Source organism: Zingiber officinale, chromosome 9B (genome assembly GCF_018446385.1).
Source record: "Zingiber officinale cultivar Zhangliang chromosome 9B, Zo_v1.1, whole genome shotgun sequence".
NCBI lineage: Eukaryota > Viridiplantae > Streptophyta > Magnoliopsida > Zingiberales > Zingiberaceae > Zingiber > Zingiber officinale.
In genome coordinates, this window is record NC_056003.1 from 97,082,709 (window position 1) to 97,105,694 (window position 22,986).

The following is a 22,986-nucleotide window of genomic DNA, read 5'->3' on the forward strand; positions in this document are numbered from 1 at the left end:
AGGACTTTACTTGCCTATCATCTGATTAACCTAGATCTATTAAAACTTTTTATCTTATGTTTAACCTGCGATCAACTTTGATCTACAAGATCTTCGTGATTGCCAAATATATGGTCTTATTTGACCTGTTTAGACTTTCCATCCCAAGTTTAATATCTGATTAATCTTAATTTCTCAAAATTTTATATTTATCTAACATCCGATCGCTCTTAATCTATTTAGACTTCTTTTCTTACAGACCCATAAAATCAGGTCTTTCATGAACTATCAGAACTTTCAATGTTGTCAAGGATCCTCTTGTGTTTTTTATGCATCCATTTGTTGATATTCTTTAGTGTTAATATAGGACGATTGATTTTCATCCAATGTTCGATATATATGCTCTCATATGTATTTACTATACTGGCATTTAAAAAAACATGCACTTCAGCTTGTCTAAAATTCACTACTACTTAAATCACAATCATCAATTTTCAATAATTTTTATTTTATCGTTGGTTAATAACTGTTTATGTATACTTTATTGATATGAACGGATAGAAATATTCCAATGGCGTGCCCATCTTTGAATATTTGGATCGATCAAAAAATATCTTCTAGATTACACAACTTTTGTCGGATAAAATATTTAGAGAAGGGGACTATAAATTCACCATGATTATGACTTACTGTCAACCAAATAATGTGGATGAGTTGGCAGAATAACGTTCCGTAAAAATTAAATCAATATTATAATTTTTTAATATTTGCGCATTACAATGGTAGAGAACTTAAAGTGAAGTGGCATATATTTATTGGCGAGTTTTGTCCTACTCTACAAATCAATGATAAATTATTTACCTGGATTATCTACCGCACAACCACTTGGTATAATTTCGAATGCTTTAATTTTAATAAATAAATTTATCACCTTCTCATCTATAAATAGATGGGAATTGCATGATACTCTAAACAAGCGATCACTTGACTGAAGTGAGTGACATCCGTAGCTTAACCATGGCTTCCCTTGTCATGCTCTCTGCTGCTCTCCTCCTCGGCCTCTTCCTGCCTTCCTCCATGGCCAACAACGTTCTCTTTGGTGGTGACAGGCTGAACACCGGCGAATCCCTCAGAGAAAGGAACTTTAAATTCACCATGATGTCCGACGACTGCACCCTGGTGCTGAACGACAACGACCAGACCGTGTGGTCCTCCCCCACCAACGGCCTAGGCAACAACTGCTTCGCCCACTTGCAGACCAACGGCAACCTCGTCATCCGCAACGACAATGACCAGGTTGTTTGGTCGAGCAACACCGCCGGCGAGGAGGGCAACTACATCCTCGTCCTGCAGAACGACGGCAGCGTCGTCATCTTCGGCCGCTCTATATGGTCCATCCCCCCCGGTTCCAACACCACCACTTCCAAAGGCGCCGTGATCGTCAAAAGGGGCCGCAGCGATGAATCCACGAACATTCTCTATGGAGGTCACAAGCTGCGCACCGACGAATCCCTCAAAGAAGGGGACTATACCTTCGTCATGCAGTCCGACTGCAACCTGGTGCTGTACGCCAACAACAACAACCAGGTCATGTGGTCCTCCCAAACCAACGACCTAGGCAGCAGGTGCTTCGCCCGCATGCAGACCGACGGCAACTTAGTCATCTTCGAGGGTATTCACTTCAACCCAATTTGGGATAGCAACACCCGCGGCCCGGAGGGCAAGTACATCCTCGTCCTGCAGCGCGACGGCCACGTCGTCATCTACGGCAGCCCTATATTTACGATCCCCAACGATGAACCCACGAACAGGAAGATCGCCATGGTGACTAAAAAATAGTTGCCTTCACCACGAACGATGCATGGGTAGCTATTAAATAAAAGCGAATAAATTGAAGCGAGGCATAAATAATAATTAGCTAGCTACATGGTGGCATAGCACGTGGCCTCGTTGTTCTGGTGTACGTAACTACTGTTAAGTTGGTGTGAGTCGATCACCTTAATTATCTATCTGCTCTGCCTTTTTTAGTTGAATTGCATTGAAAAGAAAAATAATTAATTAAAGAAATCTAATAGCACACATATATAAATTGAAAAAATAAAATTAAAAGGTAGAATCTAATTAACCAATTACAGCTTTGATAATATGAACCAATATTATTCGTTAATGTTTGAGATTTTCGAGGAGAAGGTTTTTTTATTTTAAATTTTAGAAATCATCCCGAGAATAAGATACTATCGTCCCCTCCCCCCCCTCTCTCTCTTTCTCTCTCTATATATATATATATATAGTGTGTGTCATCCTCTCTCGATTTCTATCTGTGTATCTGTGTGTATCTCATTTTATATCTATAGGGTCGATACTAGAGGATCACTAAGATAGCCAATTTATTTTTTTTCTTTTAATATTTATTGTCTCTCACATAGCTTTAATATAAATATATATTTTGTCTATATTATAAATTATTTTATATAAATCAAGTTTAATTTAACTCTAACATGAGAGATCATGATTAAAATACGAGGAAGGTCTAATTTAATATAACAAATATATTTTCCAATGCGATTGTAAATTGTTTTATATATATCTAACTCTTGCGAGAACAATAGCGATATAAAATATGAGGAAGGCCGAAAATTAAATTCAAGTGAGTCCTATTTCGGTTGACTGCAATCACCCAGACAATCGGAGCAACAGAGGAGTGAGAGAAGCTGATGAAGACTGATGGAGGCACCCACAAAGGAGATTGAATGCGCCTCCGAGGCGCGCTCGCACCTCCTCCATAAGCATGGAGGGCGCCCTCCATGAGTATGGAAGGCGTCCTCGGCCAGTCAAAGTAGTCGTTCACAGTGGATAAAATTTTATCCACTGCGCCTCGCTAGAGGCACTCTCCAAACCCTTTTGAGGTACCCTGAAGCTGCGGATAAATTTTTTCAGGGGTTATAAATGTTAGGATCCTTCGTACGGCTAGAGAGGGGGGTGTGAATAGCCGACCCCAAACTTTCGCGTTTCTTCCTATGATTAGGGTTAGCGCAGCGGAAATAAAAACAAGAAACGAAAACAAGAAGATCAAACCTCAACGCGTCGATGTAACGAGGTTCGGAGATGAAACTCCTACTCCTCGGCGTGTCCGTAAGGTGGACGAAGCCTATCAATCCGTCGGTGGATGAGTCCCCGGAAAACCGGCTAACAAGAACTCCTTATGGGTGGAGAAACCTCGCCACAATCTTTTGCAAAAGCAATACAGGAGATACAAAGAAGAGCAAGAACAATATGAATGTAAAACAAACAAGCTTGCCTTCTCGTCTGGAGTCCGTTGATGAAGCAGCAGCTTCACGGATGCCAGCAGCTAGAAAACCAGCACGAAGCTCACGCGAAGCTTCAGCAAAGAGGAGCTCAGCAAAGCTCAAATCGCAGTGTCGTCAGGAAGAGAGTTGTTGTCTTCTTCGTCTCCTGTAGAGGTCTTATACCTGCACCTGCGAAGAAGACACAGAAGACACAGAATCTAGCCGTTGTGTCGCAACGGCTAGTGTGTGGACCGATCAGGCATCACCCTGATCGGTCTGGGGCTGTATGATCGGTCATGGGGACCGATCGGGATCTATGCTGATCGATCCCGACCGATCAGAATAGAGCACGAGAGTTGCCCAACTCTCTATGCGACCTGATCGGTCCGTGGACCGATCATGCTTCTGCCGATGTCATGGGGACCGATCGGGCCCCGATCGATCGGTCCCGGACGATCCCACCTCTCTCACGAGGTGGGCGTATCTGCTCAACTCTTGATCGGTCTCCGGCCGATCAGATGTCTTCTGAGAACCTTACATTTGTTATCGATCGGTCACGGATCGATCGGATACAACGTATCCTGGATCGGTGCGGGCCGATCCGAAGCTTGGTTTTGCCCAAACCAAGTCCCAAGTCTCCCAAACCAACATCCGATCAACCTTGACCTGTTGGTACATCATGCTTAGCATCCGGTCACCCTTGACCTGCTAAGACTCTCCACCAGTGTCCGGTCAATCCCTTTGACCCACTTGGACTTTCTCTACACCGGATGTCCGATCATCCCCGATCCATCTGGATTTTCCCTGCACGGCTTCACTCACGGGACTTTCACCGGCTTCACTCACTGATTTCCACAGCTTCACTCACAGATTTCCACCGCCTAACATCGCTTAGGGCTTTCTCACTGGCTTCACTCACGGGACTTTCCAACCGCCTAACATCCAGTTAGGACTTTCCCCTTGCCTTACTCACCAGGACTTTCCAACCGCCTAACATCCAGTTAGGACTTTCCCACCGCCTGGCTTCACTCAGGACTTTCCAACTGCCTAACATCCCAGTTAGGACTTTCCCACTGCCTGGCTTCACTCACCAGGACTTTCCCCGTGCCAAGCTCCCTGCTTGGACTTCTCCAGTGCCAAGTCTCCATACTTGGACTTTTCGCGTTCCCGTGCCAAGCTCCCTGCTTGGACTTCTCCAGTGCCAAGTCTCCATACTTGGACTTTTCGCGTGCCAAGTCTCCATACTTGGACTTTTCAGGTCAACCAGGTCAACCTTGACCTAAGGTTGCACCTACAATCTCCCAACCATCTATTCTTGTCTCACATCAAGAATAGAACTCTCTTACGAGTGTCAAACATCAACATGCAACTCAACTAGGTCGACCTTGACCTACGGTTGCACCAACAATCTTCCCAAGTCAAACATCAAAATACAACTCGAGTCAAGTCACCTCGAGTCGGGTCAACCAGGTCAACCTTGACCTAAGGTTGCACCAACAATCTCCCCCTTTTTGATGTTTGACAAAACCCATAATCAAGTTAGGTTAACCCGATAACCTAACTTAGGTTTTCCAACCATCTTCCAATGTCCAATATTCTTTCCTTGAACATTCTCCGGACATTCTCCCCTTAGGTTAACCCGATAACCTAACTTGGGTTCTCCAATAATTCTCCCCCTTTTTGACACACATCAAAAAGAATTCTAATGTTCTTTTCTCGAACATTCCTTGACATTCTTCCCCTAGCTTAGGTTAACCTGATAACCTAACTTGGGTTCTCCAATAATTCTCCAATGAACACTCTCCCCTTTTTGACACACATCAAAAAGAAAAAGGAGAGTATCAACGTCAAGAGTTTCTTCCTAATGAAAGTCTCATACCTTTCATTGAAACTCTTAATTTCCCCCTTGATACTAAACTCAACAATCAACTTAGTGATAATCCCATATCACTAATCCTCAAAAGTCTTAAGGAGTAAAAACTCCCCCTAAAAGTCAACTCCCCCTTGACAATTAGGTAAAACTCCCCCTAAAGGTCAACTCCCCCTTGACCATTGCACCAACAATGTCTTTGTGAGTTCCAAACCTTTAGAAATCCACAAAAAAAAACACCATTTCCATAACTGAAATTTCAGACAACAGCTGAACAATCAGAAATTCGGCACGCCCTGATCGGTCCCCAGACCGATCTGGATCGGTCCCGTGACCGATCCACACCTCACTGATCGCACTGGATCTCACTGGATCGGTCTGCTGACCGATCCACTCTTCCCTGGATCGGTCCGCAGACCGATCAAGGCTCTAAACACAGATTTCTGATTTTCCTCTTCCGAAATTCAGAAACCCTTAAACAATTCCAGAAAATTTCAAAAATTATAAAACCTTGAGGATACATTACTCATATCATACACTATCAAGGAAAAATAGTTTTCTATGAAAATAGTTTCTATTTTTCAATCTTGATACAAAGTTCAAAAACTTTGAAATAGTTCAAGTTTAACTCAACTTTGTATCACAATGTTCAATGATGAATGCTATCACTAGGAAAGCTTCATCAAGGTTTTCCAAATCAATTTTAAAATGCTTTTAAAACCATTTGAATTTAGGACCATAATCTTAGGGCTAAATGTACATGACTTGTACACAAGCTTTCCCTATGATCCCCATTTCTTGAATTAGGCTCATCTAGGTACAAAAACTATGCACCTTGATCCTAACTCATGATCCTAATATCTCACATACATCTAAAGTGTATCAAACACATCCAAGTCAATGTTGATGTGAGATATGAGTTTAGGTATCTTAGACTAAGGTCTCATGCATTTTCTAAACACAAATTTGATCTCAATATCAAAATGTGTTTTTCATCCTTAAATCAATTTCATTGATTATTAATGCAAGAGATGATGACATGGCATAAAATGATATCATAAGTAAAAACATGTGCCAATGTCATGATGTCATGGCATAAAGTTTGAAAACTTAAATAAACATGACATATAGATAACCTAAGCATTATCATGACATTTCAAATGATAATAAAATAAATATGATGTCATGGCATGTCATATGGCAACCAATCATGGCAAGTTAGCACAAATAAAATACCTAAATTCCCTATCTAAGTATCCTTAGCCTTTGCTAACTTAAAATCTAACCCTAGATTGCCCATATATCCCTAAGAGAAAACCAAAATCCCAATTATGGTATTTCTCTAGGTTTTCTTAAATTGTGCCAAATAAGATTAAAATCGATATTTTTCAAATATGGCACAATTTACTCTTCAAGGAGTAAACGATAATTCCTTTTCATTTTCAAAGGTTCACAAAGCCTTGAAAATGCTCCTTGAGTGTCAATTTCCTCAAAGTTGGGTTAACTACCCTTCTTATTGGAGTTGACACTCTCTAACCCATTTATGGGGTAGAGAAGATGCTCCTAGGAACCCAATACCTATTTGAGCTCATTGGGTTCACTAAATATTCACTAGGGATGACTTCCCTAGCAACCCTCCTAATGACCCTCTTAGGCTTTGAAGCCTTGGTCATTTGGGTCTCGTCAAGGTCAACTATAGGGGTGACTCCCCTTGTAACCTTGGTAATGGTCTTCCTAGCCCTAGGTTTTGTTCCATAATCGAATGGAACATTGTGGTAAGTGGGCTTGACCATTTGGGACTTAGGTTTGTGACCCAAACCTTTCTTGTCCTTGGACTTGAGTTTTTGACTCTTAAACCCTAGAGATGACTTCTCCATGTTTTTAAGAGCCTTTTCTAAATTATCAAGTCTTGACCTCAAGACTTGATTTTCTCTCTCTAATACCTCAAGTTTTAATTTGTCATTTTCTCTTGAGATATTCCTAGGCATGTGTCTAGTCTTCTTGGGATTTCTACCTAGGTTTTCCTTAACTTTAGAAGCGTTAATCCTGGGGTTGGTATTTCTAGTGTTATCCTTACCTAGGCTAACATGTTTAGCTCCTAAGCACATGTATTGGTTCCTAAAGTTAACATGCTTATCATTATTAACAATTACAACAAAACTACTAGCATGAGTTTTATTAGAGTTGCAATAATGAACCTTAGAGGTTACCTTAGGGTTTGCCTTAGCTCCCCCTATTGTTGTGCCCGGTCTCTTGCCCTTGTGAGGTTGCCTCCCCCTCGGACAATGGCTCCTATAGTGTTCCCTTTGCTTGCATTGGAAGCACACGATGTGCTCCTTGCCCTTGCGTTTCGGGACTCCGGCTTCCTTGACCTTTGGCGCCGGTGGAGTCTTTCTTACCCTCTTTGGACACTTACTCTTGTAATGTCCATGTTCCCTACACTCAAAGCACATAATGTGTAATTTAATTGAACTTAAATTGCTTGAGTTACCTAGGGTTGAGGGTGGAGATGAGCTTTCTTCTTCAACCCTTCCGGAGGTGGAAACTTCTTCTTCTTGCTCCGAACTTGAACAAGAGGAACTCTCCTCCTCTTCTTCCTTGGATGTTGAGTAGCCCTCAACTCTCAATTCGCTCCCTCCATGATGTGAGCTACTTGGCTCACTAGGCTCCTCTTCATGGCTTGAAGTGGAGCTCTCCTCATGAAACTTGGCCAAGTTGTTCCACAATTCCTTGGCGTTGTTGTACCTATCTATCTTGCACAAAACATTATTAGGTAACGCACATTCAATAATTTTTGTTACCTCGTCATTGATTTCGGATTGTCGGATTTGCTCTTTCGTCCATTCCTTCTTCTTGATAGGTTTTCCTTCCTCATCCATCGGAGGGGAAAACCCTTCTTGTACACAAAACCAATTTAACATATTAGTCCTAAGAAAATACATCATCCTTACCCTCCAATACGTGAAGTTGTCGCGAGACTCGTAGAAGGGTTGAATCGTGATATCTTCTCCATAGAGATCCATCTCTAGCCCGTGCTCCCCCGGGTGTTGATCCGTCGAAGAGCGGCCTCGCTCTGATACCACTTGTTAGGATCCTTCGTACGGCTAGAGAGGGGGGTGTGAATAGCCGACCCCAAACTTTCGCGTTTCTTCCTATGATTAGGGTTAGCGCAGCGGAAATAAAAACAAGAAACGAAAACAAGAAGATCAAACCTCAACGCGTCGATGTAACGAGGTTCGGAGATGAAACTCCTACTCCTCGGCGTGTCCGTAAGGTGGACGAAGCCTATCAATCCGTCGGTGGATGAGACCCCGGAAAACCGGCTAACAAGAACTCCTTATGGGTGGAGAAACCTCGCCACAATCTTTTGCAAAAGCAATACAGGAGATACAAAGAAGAGCAAGAACAATATGAATGTAAAACAAACAAGCTTGCCTTCTCGTCTGGAGTCCGTTGATGAAGCAGCAGCTTCACGGATGCCAGCAGCTAGAAAACCAGCACGAAGCTCACGCGAAGCTTCAGCAAAGAGGAGCTCAGCAAAGCTCAAATCGCAGTGTCGTCAGGAAGAGAGTTGTTGTCTTCTTCGTCTCCTGTAGAGGTCTTATACCTGCACCTGCGAAGAAGACACAGAAGACACAGAATCTAGCCGTTGTGTCGCAACGGCTAGTGTGTGGACCGATCAGGCATCACCCTGATCGGTCTGGGGCTGGTCTGATCGGTCATGGGGACCGATCAGGATCTATGCTGATCGATCCCCAGACCGATCAGAATAGAGCACAGAGAGTTGCCCAACTCTCTGTGCGTACCCTGATCGGTCCCGTGGACCGATCAGGCTTCCTGCTGATCGGTCATGGGGACCGATCAGGCCCCAGTCTGATCGGTCCCCGGACCGATCCCACCTCTCTGTACGAGAGGTGGCTGTGTCTCTGCTCAACTCTTCTGATCGGTCTCCAGACCGATCAGATGTCTTACAGAACCTTCTGTTTGTTATCTGATCGGTCACCAGATCGATCAGATACAAACGTATCACTGGATCGGTCTGCAGACCGATCCAGAGCTTGGTTTTTGCCCAAACCAAGTCCCAAGTCTCCCAAACCAACATCCGGTCAACCTTGACCTGTTGGTACATCATGCTTAGCATCCGGTCAGTCCCTTGACCTGCTAAGACTCTCCACCAAGTGTCCGGTCAATCCCTTTGACCCACTTGGACTTTTCTCTACACCAGATGTCCGATCATCCCTGATCCATCTGGATTTTCCCTTGCCTGGCTTCACTCACCAGGACTTTCACCTGGCTTCACTCACCAGGATTTCCACCTGGCTTCACTCACCAGGATTTCCACACTGCCTAACATCCCAGTTAGGGCTTTCTCACTGCCTGGCTTCACTCACCAGGACTTTCCAACTGCCTAACATCCCAGTTAGGACTTTCCCACTGCCTGGCTTTACTCACCAGGACTTTCCAACTGCCTAACATCCCAGTTAGGACTTTCCCACTGCCTGGCTTCACTCACCAGGACTTTCCAACTGCCTAACATCCCAGTTAGGACTTTCCCACTGCCTGGCTTCACTCACCAGGACTTTCCCCGTGCCAAGCTCCCTGCTTGGACTTCTCCAGTGCCAAGTCTCCATACTTGGACTTTTCGCGTTCCCGTGCCAAGCTCCCTGCTTGGACTTCTCCAGTGCCAAGTCTCCATACTTGGACTTTTCGCGTGCCAAGTCTCCATACTTGGACTTTTCAGGTCAACCAGGTCAACCTTGACCTAAGGTTGCACCTACAATCTCCCAACCATCTATTCTTGTCTCACATCAAGAATAGAACTCTCTTACGAGTGTCAAACATCAACATGCAACTCAACTAGGTCAACCTTGACCTACGGTTGCACCAACAATCTTCCCAAGTCAAACATCAAAATACAACTCGAGTCAAGTCACCTCGAGTCGGGTCAACCAGGTCAACCTTGACCTAAGGTTGCACCAACAATAAAAAGACTCCTGGACCTAGGAATGTAGCAACAACTTGTGTATTTATTTGCTAACAATAGTCTGCGATGTTAGTGTGTGTAAGAGGCTTTTCCGGCTTCACCAAAAGAGATTCTTAGTGAGCTTTCATCTGCCTTAGATTAACAATCATCCCGGTTGTAACCAAGTAAATTCTGAGTCTCTTTCTTTTAGTTTCGTATTGTTTATTTTTATGTTATTGTTGCTAATCTAAGTCGAAAGACGAGAAAGGTGTTGTGTTTTAGTGTTTCATGCAACTCAACCGTCTCCAGCCGGCCTACCCGGTCCTACAAGTGATATCAGAACCTAACAGTTCCAGGAGGACTAACCGTCGAACGAAGCACATTAGATGGTCGGACCAAGCATCTACCCACTAAAGTTTGAGGGGGAGTTCGCGAGCTGGAAAAAGAGAATGGAGATATTTTTCAAAACAGACTTCAATTTATTATTAATAATGGAATTTGGTTTTGAAGTACCCAAGGGTAAGGAAAAGTTTCAATGGACGAAGATGATTTTAAAGAAGATGATTTTCAAGACATGTTTACTGATTTAAGAAATGCAGAAAATATCAATACCATTGAGTCTCAATTAGATGATATTAATGAAAACATGAATGCAGATGATATTAGAGGAAGTTATTACTCAATGTTTGAAGAAGCACAAAAAGAGTTGTATTACACTTGTACTAATTTTTCTATATTCAATTTTTTGGTCAAGTTAATGCATGTGAAGGTGTTAAATGGTTGGAGCAATAAATCTTGTGATATGTTACTTCAGTTATTGCAAGAGACATTTCCCAAACCGAATGTGATTCCAAACTCTCATTATGAAGCAAAGAAAATGTTAAAAGAGTTAGGATTGACATATGAGAAGATATATGCATGTAAGAATGATTGTATATTATTTTGGGATGAGCATGAGAATAAGGATACATGTCCAGTGTGTAAGGAGCCTAGATACAAATATGATGGGATGAATAAAAAAAAAAATCTCAAAAAATTCTTCAATATTTTCCTTTGAAGCCCAGACTTAAGCGGTTGTTTATTGCAAAACATGCAACAAAGATATGAGATGACATAAAGAAAAATGGATTGAAATTGAAGGTGTATTAAGGCATCCAGCAGATAGTGAATCACGGAAAGAATTTGACATATCACATGAAATATTTGCTAGTGATCCATGAAATATTCGTTTAGAGTTGGCTATAGACAGTTTTAATCCGTTTGAAAATATGTCAAATGCTTATAGTATGTGGCCTGTTATACTTGTAAATTATAATTTGCCACCATTGAAAATAATGAAGCCATCATACTTGATTATGTATCTTTTAATTCCTCGGCCTAAATCACCTAGGAAAGAGATAGATGTATACTTATGACATTTAATCAATGAACTGATGGAGCTATGGGATGATGGGGTGGCAGTATATGATGCATCGACTAAACAAGTATTTTGATTACATGCTGCTATAATGTGGATCATTCATGACTTTCCATTATATAAAACATTATCTGGATGGAGCACAAAGGGTTATAAAGCATGTCCAGTATGTGTAGTTGAAACTAAATCTCAAAGATTATGGAGTAAAATATGCTATACATGCCACCGTCGATTCTCAAATGTGCAACACCCATGGCGCAGAAATAAAAATTTCAATGGAAAGATTGAATAAGAAGGACCACCATGAAGATTTAGTGGTTATGAGATTTTAGCACAGTTAGATACATTACCCCAGGTGACATTCAGTAAGCATCCACTACAACAAAAACATTAAAAGATAACGGTTTAAAACCGTTGTCGTAGACCCTTTAAAACTGTTGTAATTGGCAGTGTTGTTAAATGTGCGGTAAAAGGCAACGGTTTAAATTCGTTGTCTTTGACCACATTAGACAACAGTCATGCAACGGATTTAAAGTGTTGTCTTTTAATACCAAAGACAACAGTTCTGTAATAGTATAAAACCATTGTAATTGCCAGTTTAGCAATCATTTTGATCGCAAATATGCTTTTGACAACAAATACACTGTTGTCTTTCTTCAAAATTTAGTTTAAAACCATTGTCTTTATATACTTTTCACAACGGTTAAAAAATCATTTTCAATGTTGATTAGAAAATGTATCGCGAATAGATAAAATATTTTTTTGCACACAAACTAGTACAACATATATACATTCACAAAAATCATTTTCAACATATATACATTCAGTTGTCTTTAATACATTTCTTGTCTCAACCAAAAACTAGTACAACATATAGGTACATTCACTTAAGTTAAGTTTATAAACTTCTACAATTACTACAAGCTATCCAAACATGACCACAAGTAGTATCCAATCATGACAACCACAAAAGATGAAACCACAAAATTAAGTTTATCATACCACAACCATGAAAATTAACTTGTCCTTTTCTGAATAGATCAAGTCAGGATGTGCAACAATCTTCACGTACTGGTCCTTTTTCTGCATGCAGAATTTCATAGACTTAGCTTGCAAACCCAGCCTTCTCCCTTTTCTGAAAATAAAATATAGTTAAAGCCATAGAAAAGTAGAAACATGCATGTATAAATTGATAAACATTGCAAACTGATAATTGAAATGGATAATCTAATAAACCACTACAAACTAAAGTGATAATTGAAACAAACAAGCCCCAAAAGTAGAAAACCAAATTATAAACTTCTTGCAGCTTTGCATCTTTTGCACAGTAGAAACCAAATTGTGAAGTACATAAATCTGGACCTTCTGAAATGTTGAAGTAAAAGAATGGCCAAATAAGTACGAGAGATGTTGCCGCTTCACATTTTCATGACTAGTCAAACAAGTGAGCACGAAAAAAGTTGATGAATATATAAACTTGACATTATATCTTAAACCATGTATTATGTGAAAGCAGCTAGAATAGCTAACAGCAGCAACAGAAAGAAGGAATCATAGAGGAAGTCATGTACCTTATGTCTTAACATTACAGCAGCAACACTCTAGTAAGATCTCAAAGCTTAAGGATGTGAAGTTTACATAAAAATCACAAAGCAGTATACGAAACTAGTTTCAACATTATTTCTATAAAAAAGCAAGAACAAACTAATCCATTAAACCATTTAAATTGTTAATCACTTTATGCAATCCAGAATATGATTTTCTAAACTGATAATTACTACCACCTAAACTTACAATCACTACAAACTTAATTAACTGATAATCTGACAAGTGTGTTAGTACTACAGAAATGTGTTTACCAGCAAATGATATATAAGTTTGAACATCTCAAAATCTTAAGATGTTGGAAATCACTTCATGCATTCCAGAATAAGAATAATAATAAAATAGAGATGTTCTACCTAGATGTTCTACCTAGATGTCCTTCACACTAAAGTTTTAATAATCATGATGTTTCCAGGGGCATATCTGTTAGGATCAGATTATGTAATTTGCATTATATGCAAATACTTTTCGAATAGATCAAGTCATTGTATGACTTTACATACCTAGTCATAAATATAGTCTTGTATGCATTCTGCTCACTCAGAATGCACTTCATCAATTTCTTCTCTGGAGTACTGTGTTTTGATGAACCTACAGAGGTTGGGATTTCCACTTGGCCAAGAGCTGGCCACTGACCTGATCTTGCAATCCTTGCCGGATAGCTATAGTCAATTCGTTCTAAATTACAACATGAACGAAATTGACAAGCCACTGCCCGAACTGCTTAGTATATTATGAACTGCTGAGCTCAACCTTAAGAGGGTTAAGCCCAACTCTATTTTGATGGTTCAAAAACACAAGGGCAAGGGAAAGCCTAAAGGCAAAGGAAAGTCCCAAGCCAAGGGAAAAGGCAAGGCACTGAAGCCTAAAGGAGGGGTCACCAAGAATGCTACCTGCTTCCACTACGGTCAGACCGGGCACTGGAAGAGGAACTGCAAGTTGTACCTAGAAGTTCTTAAGAAGAAGCGAAGTGAGACTTCCACTTCAGGTATATATGTTATAGAAGTCAATGTATCTATTTCTTCATCATGGGTATTAGATACCGGATGTGCATATCATATTTGTACTAATGTGCAGGCGCTGAGAAATAGCAGGGCATTGGCGAAGGGCGAGGTAGACCTACGCGTAGGCAATGGAGCACGGGTTGCTGCTGTTGCTATAGGAACTTATCATCTATCTCTACCCTCTGGGCTTGTAATAGAATTAGATGAATGTTGTTATGTGCCTGCTTTAACTAAGAACATAATTTCAGTTTCTTGTTTGGACAAGAAAGGCTTCTCTTTTATTATAAAGGACAAATGTTGTTCTGTTTATTTAAAAGATATGTTCTATTATAGTGCACCTCTGATGAACGGACTCTACATTCTAGATCTTGAAAGCCCTATCTATAACAAAAATACCTAGAGATTCAAGTCAAATGATATGAACCAAACCTATCTCTAGCACTGTCGCTTAGGTCATATAAATGACATGCGCTTATCCCAGCTCCATAAGGATGGTTTGCTGGACTCATTTGATTTTGAATCTTATGAGACGTGCGAGTCATGCCTACTAGGCAAGATGACCAAGACTCCCTTTAGTGGGCACAGCGAAAGAGCGACTGATTTGTTAGGACTTATACATAGTGATGTATGTGGCCCTTTCAATGTCGCTACTAGAGGCGATTTTAGGTACTTCATCACATTTACTGATGACTTCAGTAGATATGGTTATGTGTACTTGATGACACATAAGTCTGAATCCTTTGAAAAGTTCAAAGAATTTAAGAATGAAGTATAGAACTAGCTTGGCAAGAGTATTAAGATACTTCGATCAGATCGAGGTGGAGAATACCTTAGCCATGAGTTCCGTGACTATCTAGCTGAGTGTGGGATTCTATCACAACTCACTCCTCCTGGAACACCACAGTGGAATGATGTATCTGAAAGGAGGAACCGTACCCTATTAGATATGGTACGGTCTATGATGAGTCACACAGATCTTCCTACATTTCTTTGGGGCTATGCTCTAGACACGGCAGCTTTTATACTCAACCGAGTTCCATCCAAGGCCGTGATAAAGACACCATATATGTAACACCCCAAATTTCACGATTTGGAGTCCTAAAAGTCCTTATTAAAATCTAGAAATATTTTAGAAAAATTCTAGAGATTTTTAGGAATTTATAGAGTATTTTTATACAATTTTTGGAGTTCGTTTGGTATTTTTACCAATAGGAAGAAGTTTAAAAAAAAAGAAAAGAAATAAAAGTGTTAAAGCTGGGTTTTGAACCCAAGACCTCGGACCCGAACCAGATGTTAACCGGACTCAGCCAACCAGCTGGTCTGCGAAAGTTTTGTTAATTATATGTGGAATAAAATATATATAAGGTAGAAGTTAGTAATAGAGAATAATGGGAAGGAAATAAGTTGCAGTTGGGGATTCGAAACCCAGACCTTTGATTTGGTCCAAACATGGCTGACCAACTGTTCCGCGGTTATTTCGTGAATAGATAAGAACATGTAATATTGTTAAGTTATAAAAGGACAAGTTAAGAGGAGGTTAAGTTATTTTCTTTTCTCTCCCGTAACCTAATTCCTTCGCCCTTTCCTCTCTCGCGCGCGCGACAGCGCTGTTCGGGCGACGGCGTCGGCGTCGGCGATCTTCGTGAGCGAAAACGAAGCCGAGGAAGCTAGGGCTTCTCCGACGAGCACCCCTCTCCGTGGAGTCTTCGTACCATCGGGCTCCTCTCGTCAAGAAGGAAGTCGGGAGCACGAAGAAGAGCCGGGATTGGGAGCTCACCCGAACCCTAGAAGCACTAGGAGGTTTCTCCTTTGGCTGTGAGTCAAGGAAACGAAGGTAAGTCGCTTACTCACCTGCGGTAAGATAGTTTCGAGCCTTTGATTTAGAGTTTCTCTTGTTTGTGAATGTGCCGTGAGTTTTACAAAGAAGATTGTTCTTCCCTTTTTAAGCTTTCGGATTTGTTGTGAAGAATCTCGGAATTTCTAGGGATTTGGTTTCTTCTTGCTTTAGAATTCTTGTTGTGAAGATTGGGTTTAGGGCTACTGCCGTGAGACTCAAAGTAAGGATATGGAAGAGTTAAGTATGTTCAGTTGTTGTTTGCTGCCGTAAGCTTCCTTGTTTTGAATGATTGCTGCTGTGAAGTTGCTTGTGAAGCTTGCTGCCATGTTTTCTATTGTGAATTGTTATTTTAGATCATCTCTATCCATTTGTTTTATGTGGGCAGACAGTGAGCACGAAGAAGTGCATAACTAGTACGTAGTTTCTTTGTGGACACTACAATGGGTAGTTATATGACCAACTTTTCTTTATGCTATGCTTAGTTGGGAAGAATTAGATTGTGTAGATCCATTGGGTGCATGTTTTAGTACATCACGTGTTAACTTTTGTGATAACAGCAGTAATTTTCCTTATGCTCAGCTGGGTAAGGATTAATTTAGAATGGGTAAGTGTATCAAGTGTATGCTATTGGTTTCATGGATTAGGGCTATGAGTAGTATGCTGTTAGAGGCAATTTAGATCTCTTCTACTCTATAAAAGTGTAAGCTTTGTTTAGGTTTTACATGAGAATCAAACTTAGATTTCCTTATTATCTTAATTAGCATCGCAGTTTTGTTAGCATTTACTGCCATGAATTGAAGTTTATGTTGTTGGTTTTCTTTGCCATCTGATGAAGCATGTTTGAAGAAGTTAGATATGCTTTCTTTTGATTTGTCTCTGATATAGCATGCTTATAGAAGTCAGATTTTCTTTCCTTTGATTTAATTCTGTTGTAGCATGCCTATATTCTTTTTAAGAGTTTAAGAAAAGTATAAGAAAGATAAAGAAAAGTATAAGAAAGATAAAGAAAAGAAAGAAAAGGCCGAGGCCTTAAGTAGATCCCAAAGTCGAGACTTTAAGGATCTTTGGCACACAAGGTGTCTATTAAAATGCCAAGGCATTTAAAGAAGAAGTAAATAAGCTAAAAAGTATTTTACTTTTAAGAAGAGGCTAGTACCCGACATCCAAGAGCTTGTCGTTAAACAAATCCAGGTGTCCAATTCCGAGGTCTTGGCCCTGGTAGACCGAGGTCTGCTCTTTTAGGATTGGTGGCTCGCTACCCCAACCTATTAGGGAACGCGCATAAGATGGTACTATGCCTGGGCCCAAGAAGAAGTTGATTATTATTTTGAAGTATTATAAGTATAAGCTTTTAAACTAATAAAACAATGTGTTTACAAAAGTTTACAAGTGTTAAGGAATAAGTTTTAAATAAGTGAAATAAAAGAATAAGTTTTTAAGTAAGTTTAATAAGAATCAGAAAGTGTTTAGAATTCAGTAAGTTAAATTCTTTATGCTAGCATGATAGTATAGACTTGTCTTACATGTTTAGCCTTTCAGTATGTTTCTTTACTACTAGAAGAGCATGAGTTAGCTGACTGTTATTTGCTATTTATGAGCATGAGTAGCTTTACATGTTAGCATTCAGTTTTAGCATGTTTTTATTTATATACATGCATATCGAGTTTTTGTGAGTTAGATAGCGCTTACTAAGCAAATTTTGCTTATAGACTCCACTTCCTCTTACTGCAGATAAAGGAAAAGAGAAGATTTAGCAAGGAAGGCGACAAGGTGGCGCGGATGGTGTGTGATGCTAGGACTATGGAAGCCTTGGGACTTAGTTTAAGAATTTATTAAGATTGCCATTTATTAAGAATGTATTAAATGAGTCATTTAGTCTTCCGCTGTTAGTTAATTGTATGTTTTTATTTTGTTTCTGCTATTCATTTTTGATTTCATTAAACTGCGTGGTGATGTTATTCCTTTTGGTTGATTGATATGTGTTCCAGCCGCTTGTGGCTGAGTATATATTGCATGTACTGTTAAATATGGTCACCGGTACAGGGAAGACTCTGCCGGAATTTTTCGGTAAGGGTTTCCATGTGATTTTTAATCACACCGGTTAAGTAGAGTTAGTAGTAAGTAACGATCATCCTTAGAGTATAATAGTAGTAAGAAGGGTGGTCGTTACAATATAGGATATGGACTGGGAGAGATGCTCAGGTGTCTTTTATGAGGATTCGGGGTTGTGAGGCTTATGTTAGACGTCAAGTCTCACACAAACTGGGACCTAAATCTGATAAGTGCTATTTCATTAGATATCCCAAGGAAACTAAGGGATATTACTTCTACATTCCCAGTCAGCACAAGATAGTTGTGGCAAAAACTGGGGTCTTTCTAGAAAGGGACTTTGTTTCTAGAAAGACTAGTGGGAGTACATTCGATCTTGAAGAAGTTCAAGATGCGGACAATAGCACTGAAGCCTAGATGGAAGTTGAATTGGAACCACAAAGTGTTGTGGATGATGTTGTTCCACAACGAGTTGAGAAACAACAACCAGTTCAAGTAGACATACCTCTTCGCAGGTCTGATAAGGTACGTCGTCAGCCTGAGAGATACTCATTTCTCTTGTCTGACCATGATGACGTTGTGCTCATAGAGGATGTGCCTACCACCTATCAAGAAGCTGTGATGAGACCAGATTCTGAGAAATGGCTAGAGGCCATGAGATCCGAAATGGAATCCATGTACACCAACCAAGTATGGACTTTGGTTGATCCACCTGAAGGGGTAAAACCCATTGGGTGTAAGTGGGTCTTTAAGAGAAAGACTGACATGGATGGACTTATCTATAAGGGTCGCTTGGTAGCTAAAGGTTTCAAGCAGATTCATGGTATTGACTATGATGAAACCTTTTCTCCAGTAGCGATGTTTAAGTCCTTTCGGATCATGCTTGCTATTGCAGCATACCATGACTATTAGATATGGGAGATGGATGTCAAAACCGCGTTTCTGATTGGAAACCTGCTCGAGGATGTGTACATGACACAACCTAAGGGTTTTGTAGATTCACAGCATACTAGCAGAGTATGCAAGCTGCATAGGTCCATTTATGGACTGAAGCAAGCTTCTCGGAGCTTGAATCTTCGATTCGATGATGCAATCAAACAGTTTAGTTTCATCAAGTATGAAGATGAGCCATGTGTCTACAAGAAGGTTGTAGGGAACATAGTTGTCTTCCTCATTTTGTATGTGGATGACGTACTTCTCATTGGGAAGGACATCCCTTTGCTACAGTCTATCAAGACTTGGCTAGGGACTTGTTTCTCAATGAAGGACTTAGGTGAAGCATCCCGCATTCTAGGCATACAGATCTATAGAGATAGATCTAAAAGGTTGCTTGGCCTAAGTCAGAGTATATATATTGACAAGGTACTCCTACGGTTTTCCATGCAGAACTCCAAGAAGGGATTTCTGTCGATGTCACATGGCGTGAGTCTTTCGAAGACTCAAGGTCCCTCTTCTAGAGAGGAGAGAGACCGCATGGATCAGATCCCTTATGCCTCAGCCATAGGATCTATCATGTACGTCATGCTATGTACTCGTCCTGATGTCTCGTATGCTTTGAGCATGATGAGCAGATACCAGTCAGATCCAGGTGAAAGTCACTAGATAGCAGTCAAGAATATTCTTAAGTACTTAAGAAGCACTAAAGAATATTTCTTGATATATGGCGACGATGACGAGCTAGCTGTAAAGGCTCACAGTGATGCCAGCTTCCAGACCGACCAGGATGATTATCGATCGCAGTCGGGGTTCGTGTTTTGCATAAGTGGTGGTGCTGTGAACTGGAAGAGTTCGAACCAGGACACAATCACTGATTCTACAACAAAGGCCGAGTATATTGCTGCATCAGAAGCAGCAAAGGAGGCAGTTTGGATTCACAAGTTCATCACTAAACTTGGGGTGGTTCCTAGCATCGTTGACCCTATTGAGCTCTATTGTGACAACAATGGAGCTATAGCACAGGCTAAGGAACCTCGCTCACACCAGCGGACCAAACACATACTACGCCACTTCCATCTCATTCAAGAGATCATCGATAGAGGAGATGTGAGGATTTGCAGTGTACCCACAGAGGCTAACATCGCAGATCCCTTGCCTAAGGCTTTGGCACAGAGAAAACATGATGGTCACACTAGGTCATTAGGCCTTAGAGCCTACACTGATTGGCACTAGTGCTAGTGGGAGATTGTTAGTTAGAGTCCTAGAGCCAATCATTTGATGATTATTGTATGGACTCATTGTATCCTATTCTTATATATAAAGACATTTGGTTTTGGTTATTATGCTTACTTGTATTGGTGCCAAATAAACTAAGTATAATAGCGTCCTTGAGTAGAAGGTTCTTACCAATACCAATCGATTGGTTGAATCAATAGTGAGATGATATAGGGAACACTACTCTTAATCATTCCTAGTCGAGTATTAACATTTAGGGACAATGTTAATGCAATAAGACTAGCATGTAAGTCAACTCGATGACTTGATGTCACAAGTCATGGATATAGAGATATCAAGTTGACACATGGGTATGCATTGGAGAATATATACTGAATGACCCACCATGAGAAAGTATCATGGATCATTATATGAGTGTCATATACTTTCTCATGTGGCTATTAGTATGACTACTAGTCCTTGGACCTGAAGTCACCATGGATCCCTACATAAGGAGTTACGTACTTTGGCTTCGTCAAACATCACCCGTAACTGGGTGGACTATAAAGGCGATTACTGGGTATGTAACGAATTATGTAGAGAGATGTGAGTGATATAGATGAGATCTATCCCTCCTATATGACGGGAGCGATATCGATATTCCTGATAGAGTGAGACCACGAAGTGCATGATCATGCCCAAATGAGTCAATATGAGATATTGAGCTCATTTGATTGATTGAGTCTACTTGGAGTTTAAGATTTAGATTGATTAGAGGATGACACGGTCTATGCCTCACATTGATCAATCTAGATGTCTAGGATAGAAGGACAATGTCATATGTTGTGAGGAGTCACAATTAGTAGTCACAAGGTGATGTTGGATCTCAACATTCTTATAACTTGGGTAGTAATGATGTGTTGCTAGATACCGCTCATTACTTATGCTTCTAAATGGGTTTAGGAGCATTGCCAACGTTATAAGAACCTATAGGATCACACACAAAGGACAATTAGATGGAGATTAGGTTCATATGATGAACCAAGAGGATTTGATTCATGTGATGAATCAAGTTGGATTAAGAGTAATCCTAATTGAACTAATTGAGTTGGACTCAATTTGATTCATGTGTTCAATAAGTCTAATTTAGATTATGACTCATTGAATCAATTTAATTAAATGAATTAGATTCATTATATTAAATTGGCTTGAATCAAATAGTTAGATTAGATCAACCAAGGGAGCGAAGTGGTCAAGTTTGACTTGACTTAAGTAGGAAGATGAAGAGTCAAGTTTTGAATTGACTTTGACTTGACCAATGCCACATCATCAAGGCTTCTTCATTTGGTTAAGTTTGACTTGACCAAATGCCATCTCATGGGAGTTAGCAAGAGTTGTGACTCTTGATATTCCATGGGAGTTACAAGCCATAATGTGGCTGGCCACTTAAGGATGAAAATTGATTTTTCATTGAAGTGAATTCATTCCATCTTCTTCCTCAAGCTCTTCTCTTCTCTCCCTCTCCTCCCTTGGCCGAACCACTTAAGGTGCTGGCACACCTTTGTTTGGTCTTCTTCACCTAGTTTGTTCGTGTGGAAACGCATAGAGGATCGTACTCTTGACGATCCCGAGATCTGGCGAACCTTTAGACGAGCGGGATTGTGAAGGGCATCTCATCAAGGGTAAAATCTCTCAACCATATAGTTCTAGTGTAGATCTAGAGGTAAGAAACTCGTACTCGAAATTTTACGAAACTATTTTACTTCGCACGGATCCTGTGGCTTGGGTTCGGGGTTTCCGCAACGTAAAAAGGCGGTTTTTGCGGCCCGAAAAATGCAACATCCACTTCTTCAATAATATCTCTCATATATCTCATCACATAAAAATCACACTGTTTCAAATATGGTTGGCGAGGACCCTATGTTAAAAACAAATTGTAAATGTCTTATATACATGTTTAATTGTTTATAATTTAATCATAAGTATACATGCATACCTTTATTACTTCCCATGTAACATGTTTTTTCCCTTTTTTTCCTTGTTTGAATTAAACAATCTTATGCTCCTTTATACATCAATAAGAATGGACATATGAGAGTTTTACTGATTAAAAAAATGCTTAATAAAATTTGATTACGTACTCACATATCCACTACGTATTTCCAGTCCTCGTCACGAATGCGATGACTAAGCGAATCCAACAAATAAATTGTTTCCTTATATGGATCAATGACTGTGAGAATCGAATGATAACTATACACAAATCACATAATTATTGCATGCATATTTCTCAAACCAATAAATTAAAACTGATATTATAAGTCTTACTTACCCAGCATTATGTGACACCAAAACTAGTTGATTTCTTGATGCTTGACTTAGCTTATCTACCAAGACATTCATTGAGATAAATTGAGCACAACTTAAAACATTCATTGAATTTCACTATAGGCAACAAAGCCAATGAATAATATTGTCACTTCATAAATCAAGTTTCAAGAAAATTACAGATAGAAGAGACCATTTTAGGAATATATTCTACCATTTTCTATGTTTCTTGAGATAAATGGCTAACAAAGGTAACACCCAAGGAAAGAGCAGATAAATCAGAAAGACCATAATATCTTAGCTAAAAAAACCACCACATGTTGGATTAACGTCACTATTAGCAGCCTCCCTTAAAAAAGATAATGTAATAATATTAAAAATTGTCTCAAGACAAGCATAAAAAAAATGACAAGCGGCTTACAAACTAGAAACGAGTTTGCAGCGACAACGTTCACAGATTTGAAAACATTTCCATTTTAAAGGCATACTAGAATAG

At 40.1% G+C, this 22,986-nt stretch overlaps 1 protein-coding gene across 1 annotated transcript; it reads left to right on the forward strand.

Annotated features, from left to right (window-relative positions):
* Positions 1 to 996: 996 nt before the first annotated feature.
* Positions 997 to 1,818, forward strand: LOC122023201 (mannose-specific lectin-like). Its single transcript, XM_042581281.1, has one exon. It carries the CDS (start codon positions 997 to 999, stop codon positions 1,816 to 1,818), a length of 822 nt encoding a protein of 273 aa, XP_042437215.1.
* Positions 1,819 to 22,986: the final 21,168 nt, after the last annotated feature.